General features: G+C 40.4%; 1 protein-coding gene across 1 annotated transcript; it reads right to left on the bottom strand.

Moving 5' to 3' along the window:
- Positions 1-1,297: 1,297 nt before the first annotated feature.
- On the bottom strand, positions 1,298-7,610 carry tmem106bb (transmembrane protein 106Bb). Its single transcript, XM_034545447.1, has 8 exons — positions 7,516-7,610; positions 5,915-6,118; positions 5,646-5,709; positions 5,094-5,253; positions 3,996-4,136; positions 2,921-2,970; positions 1,607-1,660; positions 1,298-1,493 (listed from the first exon to the last, which is right to left on the bottom strand). Exons 2-8 carry the CDS (start codon positions 6,108-6,110, stop codon positions 1,343-1,345), a joined length of 816 nt encoding a protein of 271 aa, XP_034401338.1. The 5' UTR covers positions 6,111-6,118; positions 7,516-7,610; the 3' UTR covers positions 1,298-1,342.

Raw genomic sequence — 7,610 nt, 5'->3', positions numbered from 1 at the left:
CTCATACAAATTCAAAGCAGACAGGGCAGTCAGAGGAGAACACTTTGTAAACAATTAGCTTATTTCAGAATCAGACTGCAGTATCTGAATATTGTTATGATGCAATAACACTGTGGCGACAGTGCTAGCCACTACACCACCGTGCAGCCCAAGTTTTCAGATCGATATTTATTATTTTTTCAAATAGTTTTTTGTTCCCGCTTGCAAAAATCATAGATTACGGTGGAGTGGAATCTACTCATTACAGTGTTGTCACAATAAAATGATGATGCCACTTAAAGAGTCAGAAAAAAAATATCTAAAAAATGATATTATATTTCCATCATGTGATGCAGGAAAAAGAGAGCAGCTGTGATACTTTTTAAGCCAGTTTTCTTTGGAACATAAATTGTAAATGTTGAGCTATGCTCATCATTCTATTTATTTTTTGAAATACCATCTAAATTAGGTTATCCTCAGATATGAAATATTGGTTTCTCACAATCAGGACCTATATATGTCTTCCTCTTAAATAGTTTTCCACTTCCTTGTCCCATTGTCTTGACAAAGAGGCCTGCCATAGAGTAAACATTACTACATCACTTAGCCTGGTAGCAGAGCATCAAACTTCTATATTTTTGGAATGCCGTCTAAAATATGCAAATATACCTTTAGAAGTTATTTCAGCATATTTTGCTAAATGAAAAGATATTTGCAGAGACATTTGTAATACTCAAACTAAGGATTAAAAAAAAAAAACATAACATTTGAACCAAAACTATTTTGAGGGGTAAATAAAAGAGGATATATAGTGATGCAAGATCAAATTCAATATCAGCGTCACCTCATAATCACTTATGGTTACAAGAAGAGGACAAAGGAAGTGAGGTGAATATATTGAGCTGTGGCTGGTTCAGGTTGACACATTGGGATGCCTGAAATGTACAGACACTACCAAGCTTGGTTTCCTTCTTATCGTGAGATATGGAGCTTGTAATTCTAAAAAAGTTATCTTACAAAATACTGATCTCATAAATCACAAAACAGTTTGTGTAATACAAGAGGAATGTTAGGATTAGGTATCTTGTAATTTTTAAATACAGATCTCCTGGTTATAGTTTTATACAGATCTTGATCATGAAATAGTCTTCTATTAATGACAATATCCGTATTTCATAATTTATAAAAAGTTTTAATGCTCTAAATAGTTTTTTTTTCTTTGCTGAATGCAATTCACTTCCATAAGAAAGAACATCATTTTCTTGTCTTCATGTGGACTTCTATTGAAGTAAATAAGCGCTGCATTGTGACAGCAGCAGTTAGTTAGACAGGGCAGGAGGAGAAGGGAACACAGCGGCCCATGTTAGGCTGGTGAGGACTCAGCAGGATGGGGGGTGCTGAACGGCTTGGGCAGCCCTCTAAAAGAGGTGGTGTTCCCTCCACAGTCCACGTACTGGTACATCTCCTGAGACACCTGCTCCGCATGGCCAAAGTACGTGGTGGTGACGGTTACTCTGCACAGGGGGGGGACGAGGTGAAGCCGAGAAAACACACACACACACACACACACACACACACACACACTGCACACAGTAAGCGCAAATGTTTAGAATAAAACACAACTCACTGCATCGTGACGACAATGTTGTGGACCTTGATGGTTTGGAGAGTGCAGTAGTCACTGGAAAAGAAAACAAGTGCTGGTAAATATGTACTGCTAAATGGTGTGTTGTACTATACGGGCCATATTTTGAGTCAGAATATGTGATGGGTGTTTTGATGCAATGTAAATAATGTTCTCATGTAAACTATGGTTTGTTCTCACAATGTGGGGAGTAACAACTGCAGTCCAGTCAATTTCACAATGTGTTTACCATCCACGACAGTGAACTGGTTATCTTTGGGTTTGGGACTGTTGGTTGTACGAGGGCATGCGTTTGAGAGAAACGGGAAGAGATGGTGGAAGCCTCTGGATATTGACGGCAATGTTTATGCAAGTTATTAATAAGCGAGCAAAATAATGCAAATGTACCTATGTGGTGATTTTCTGGTTTAAAACCCAAGAAAAAAAAGGAGTGAACAAAGTGATTGGTAATCTGTACGATAAACAAGCCATCTTAAAACTAGTTTGTAAAACCAGAATAGTGGAACCTAGACTTCACGTGGTTTTACAGGTTTACACTCCAGGTGATGGGTTGTTCCTGGAGTTAAAAAGGCCTACAGGAAATTGAGACACTCTTTCTGAATGATCTCAAACCTCTTTGACCGATTAGCTAATAACGGTGTAATGGTACACAGCAGTCACACCGTGGTGTAGGACTCAGTCCGGTGCAACTCGAGTACAGCGGATCTGTTGGTTTTCATTTCAATAGAGCAGGTGCCAGACACAATCCTCCTTTTGCCCACTGGAAACTATGGTAAACTATTTTACATTTTAAGGAAAATTTCAAAAACTTGTGTATAACAAGACACTGAACAAACACTTTCCCCAAAAAGGCAACAGGTCCTTTACTCGACTCTAAATTGAAAAGCATATCTGATGCTGGGAAATTGAAAGTACTAAATAAATAGAGTGATAACAAATAAAGCGTGCTCCCTCTTGGCTAAATGACAATTTTCTCAGTCATCATTTATCCCGTTCTGCTCTGCTCACCGTCACACTCTCTCACTACGGAAACATTAAGCTGCTCTTATACTAACAATAGAATATGCAAACTGCAATACCTTTTACAATACCCTTAAATACCACTATAAACCAAAGTCTCGAGGTATATTTGTATTAACTGTATATAGTTTTATTTTATTTCCTTTTAACTCTATTCTAATTAAAATATTTGTATACATTCTATGTTCATGTAGTGTGAAGGGGCTACAATTCACTTTCAATATGCTACCCTGTGTTGTATAAGGACAGATAAATTAACCCTTTAACAGTACTTACTACATGTAGTTCATCTCATCTGCAATGGTGGTGGAGACCATGTAGTCTATCTGAAAATACAAATGAGACAACAATTAGCAGTCGGAGTTGTGCCCATCCAGAGGGACACTGAGCTCATGGACGGACGCTGAGCTCATGGACAGACACTGAGCTCATGGACAGACACTGAGCTCATGGACAGACACTGAGCTCATGGACAGACACTGAGCTCATGGACAGACACTGAGCTCATGGACAGACACTGAGCTCATGGACAGACACTGAGCTCATGGACAGACACTGAGCTCATGGACAGACACTGAGCTCATGGACGGACACTGAGCTCATGGACGGACACTGAGCTCATCTCATGGACAGACACTGAGCTCATGGACGGACACTGAGCTCATCTCATGGACGGACACTGAGCTCATGGACGGACACTGAGCTCATGGACAGACACTGAGCTCATGGACAGACACTGAGCTCATGGACGGACACTGAGCTCATCTCATGGACGGACACTGAGCTCATGGACGGACACTGAGCTCATGGACGGACACTGAGCTCATGGACGGACACTGAGCTCATGGACGGACACTGAGCTCATGGACAGACACTGAGCTCATGGACGGACACTGAGCTCATGGACGGACACTGAGCTCATCTCATGGACGGACACTGAGCTCATGGACGGACACTGAGCTCATGGACGGACACTGAGCTCATCTCATGGACGGACACTGAGCTCATGGACGGACACTGAGCTCATGGACGGACACTGAGCTCATGGACGGACACTGAGCTCATGGACGGACACTGAGCTCATGGACGGACACTGAGCTCATGGACGGACACTGAGCTCATGGACGGACACTGAGCTCATGGACGGACACTGAGCTCATGGACAGACACTGAGCTCATGGACGGACACTGAGCTCATGGACGGACACTGAGCTCATGGACGGACACTGAGCTCATGGACGGACACTGAGCTCATGGACGGACACTGAGCTCATGGACAGACACTGAGCTCATGGACGGACACTGAGCTCATGGACGGACACTGAGCTCATGGACGGACACTGAGCTGTACCTGTTTCATGTCCAGAGGACTGATGGCGGTGATGTTGCTGATGCGAGATGTACCGATCACCGTCTTGGCAAACTGCACTTGAGCTGTGATGTCGGCCTCCTCCACGGAATAGTAGTTGTTATTAGTGATATTAAGAGTGTTCTGGAGGAGAACCAACATTGGAAGAGTTTATTAGTATTGATACGTTTTATACTTCTAGCAGCTTCTAGTTTCCTTAACACATGAAACAAAAACACTGTTAAATATGTTCTACAGTATATCATGGTTGTGTGTTTGTAGGTGAGGGATGAGCCACACCAAAATCTGAAGGATTTGATTAAAAACCCTCTTGTAAGACATCCTGTATTACTCTGAAATGCATCACATAGAAGATACAGACACTAGGGTTGTCACCATGCCAAATTCTAACTTCGATACGATACCTGCCATAAATATGACGATACCACAAATACGATACTGGTATATTTATCTATAATAGTAATAAATAAAACATCTGTATGGTTGCCTTTTTACCAGCTTGTTCCTGCCCAGCTTTTTCAACACTTAACAAATGGCATTAACATTAGTATTAGCCTACAGCAAGATATTAATGAAAACTACATGGTGCCATCACAGCATTGTCAGTGTGTGAGCGCTGCACAGCCCCCTTGCAGTCAACACGCTGGGCAGCATTAGAGGGGCGGAGCAGTGAGTCCGCTTTGATAGCGCTATTTTAATAAAGTATCGATACTAACAATATGCAAAACCATATCGTTTTGAACGTACTGGTACCGCGGTACCTTTCTAGTATCGGTACCCTGTGCAACCCTAACAGACACTACAACTTCCCTTTCACAATGACTTTTAAATGTGTTGGGTACATATGTATATAACATTAATTATATAAAAACTAAGAAATTAGAACATTCCTGGTATATTTTACAGACAGTTAAAGACCTCAAAGAGAACTTTGGAAATTATGCTCTTGTGCGTGGAGGGTTTTTAATAATAGATACCTCTGATGAATGTCTAATGCATTATTTGTAGTTTATGTATTCATCGCCGCTACACATGATTTACAGTAGTGGAACGTTTGATTGGACTGCAGATAAAACCCACTGTGATGTTGAGGTAGACGCTGCGTTTCTCTTGGTCGTAGCTGACAAAAACTGATTTCACTCCGACGTAGGACACATCGATGGAGCGAGGGAAGAGGAAGAACACAGCCAGACTAGACAGCAACAGGCAGAGTACCACCGACGCCGACACATACAACTTCCTGAAGAGGACACAAGACAATCATGTGATTCCTTTACTTAAGAACTACAAAAGCTCTGCATTTCATTTCAGAATATTGGTGTATGATATTTTATCCAAATATCAAGTCACATCACTCTATAGAATAATAGGATTGTTTACAGCAGCATAAATTGCAGTATGTAAACTTCCTCTTTTATCCTCCATCTGACATCCAGGTAAACAGTGGAATCTCACTGCACACACTCCAGCCAATCAGTATTCATTTTTGTGCAATTAAAAAAAAGTTACTAAACATAAACACTTGAGTGTCCTTGCTAAACTACATGTGAATAGTTAACCGTTTTAATTTAAGTGTTGATTGTAAAGACCTTTAACATGTCAGTGTTATCTAACACAGCTAAAAGTACTCACGTCCTCCTGGGTCGCAGCCTTTGGTCACTGTATGGAATCAATGCCACAAGTTGATTTTCTTGTCCTGAAACAGAGGCAACAATCAATGATGAGTCACTGTCAGCTGTTTCGAAAAGTAAGACCGTGACAACTAAATCCTTTTTTACATCATCCCCCTGCTTTCCTCAAGGATTATTACTGGATACTGTTAAAGCTGATGACTACGGAAAACAGACAAATAACTAACATTTAGACTACCCCCACCCAGACTGTTTACTAAGTAGTGTTACCTCTGGGGATCCTCCCGGTCCCCTGACATGAGGGACATGTCACACTGTCCCGTCCTGTGAACTCCACATAAGGAAATTGTGAGACATCTCCACACTTCCCGTCCTCAGTCTGAGAGTCCTCCAGATGAGAAGTGAGGCTTTCCTGGCTGTCATCTAGGCCTGTCTGCTTAGTGAGGTGCGAAAAAGACTTTCCCATTGTCACACCTGCAAAACACAAGAAGTCTGTGATCCACAGCGTCAGCTGCATATGTCCACAGTCCATCCATACCGAGTTCAATGTTTGACTTATAGCTATGGGACCAATGGAAAGCCCTTTTGACTGACTGACCGTAACAACAGAGTAGAGCTGCTATGATTAGTCAACTGATCAATTAGCTGATTGATAGATAATGAATCAGCTACAAAACAAAACCTCTGAAGACACCACCTTGGGCTATGGGACATTACCATCTTTTGCGAAAACACTGCATTCTTATTTCTCATTCAGCACATTCTCACTCAGCCATGTCAATCCAACGTTTTAAGAAATGGCTCACATCCCTTCCAATTCTCCACAAAAATCATTTGTAGTTCTGAGAACCTGATCACAATTCTGTTTTGACTGTTCATGTTATTTTATATCCATTTTGTTTTCCCCTTTGGCCTCAATAGTTCTATGTGTTCGTGTTTCATAGTATAGATATACATCAAAGTGATTACATTGATTGTGATTAGAGTCTAATCACAAAAACAAATGTTTTAAAGATCTCATTCATCAGTTACAATCTTCATGCTTTCATAAAACACATTTCTTACTGAAAATGATCTCAAGAGAAGAATCTCTTGGCATGCTTCCTTTTCAATCAGTCTGTAACCCATGAATATGACAATCATTCCTTTAAAAAAGGGATCTTTTAAATAAATTGTAATATATGTAGGCAGGTGACAACTCACACAGCTGATCGTCAAAAAGGCACAGATAAGTGTCAACTGTCAGCCATAACTTCTAAAGTTGCAGAGCATGTGTGATAGAACACGGGAACCCCTCGTGCCCATCGGCTGGAACACCATTGACATTGAGACGTGTTCTATAGCAAGGGCTTTACTTAGCAAGCTCACGCTAACATTGCTAACGTTTAGGCCCGAGAGCTTTAGGTTAGAGGGAAGGCAGTATGTATATATGTGTGTGTATATATATATATATATATATATATATATATATATATATATATATATATATATATATATATATATATATATACATATATACATACATACATACATACATACATACACATATATATATATACATACATACATACATACACATATATATATATATATATATATATATATATATATATATATATATATATATATATATATATATATATATATATATATATATATATATTGGCATGGGAGAAGTTAATAAATGACTGTCAATGTCGGTGTAGCTAACAACAGTTTACAATAATCCTAAGTGAACTACTAAACTTCCAAAATGCCTCCTTAAAAGAAAACCCCACCAGGAACAGCTAACGTTAGCTTGTTAGCTAGTTCGCTCCAGTTGCCAAGGCTGAAAGCTAACCTTAGCCGTACCACTACCACGGCGTACTCACCTAGCCTTAGCTACTTTAACATGCTCCACCCACCAGGGTTAGGGTGTGACGCGCTGCAATAACACGTGGTCCACTAACACAGGGCCAGAGAGAAT

This window comes from Cyclopterus lumpus, chromosome 11 (assembly GCF_009769545.1).
Source record: "Cyclopterus lumpus isolate fCycLum1 chromosome 11, fCycLum1.pri, whole genome shotgun sequence".
Taxonomy (NCBI): Eukaryota; Metazoa; Chordata; class Actinopteri; order Perciformes; family Cyclopteridae; genus Cyclopterus; species Cyclopterus lumpus.
The sequence above is the reverse complement of the archived record's forward strand: the minus strand, read 5'-3'. Positions and strand labels throughout refer to the sequence as shown.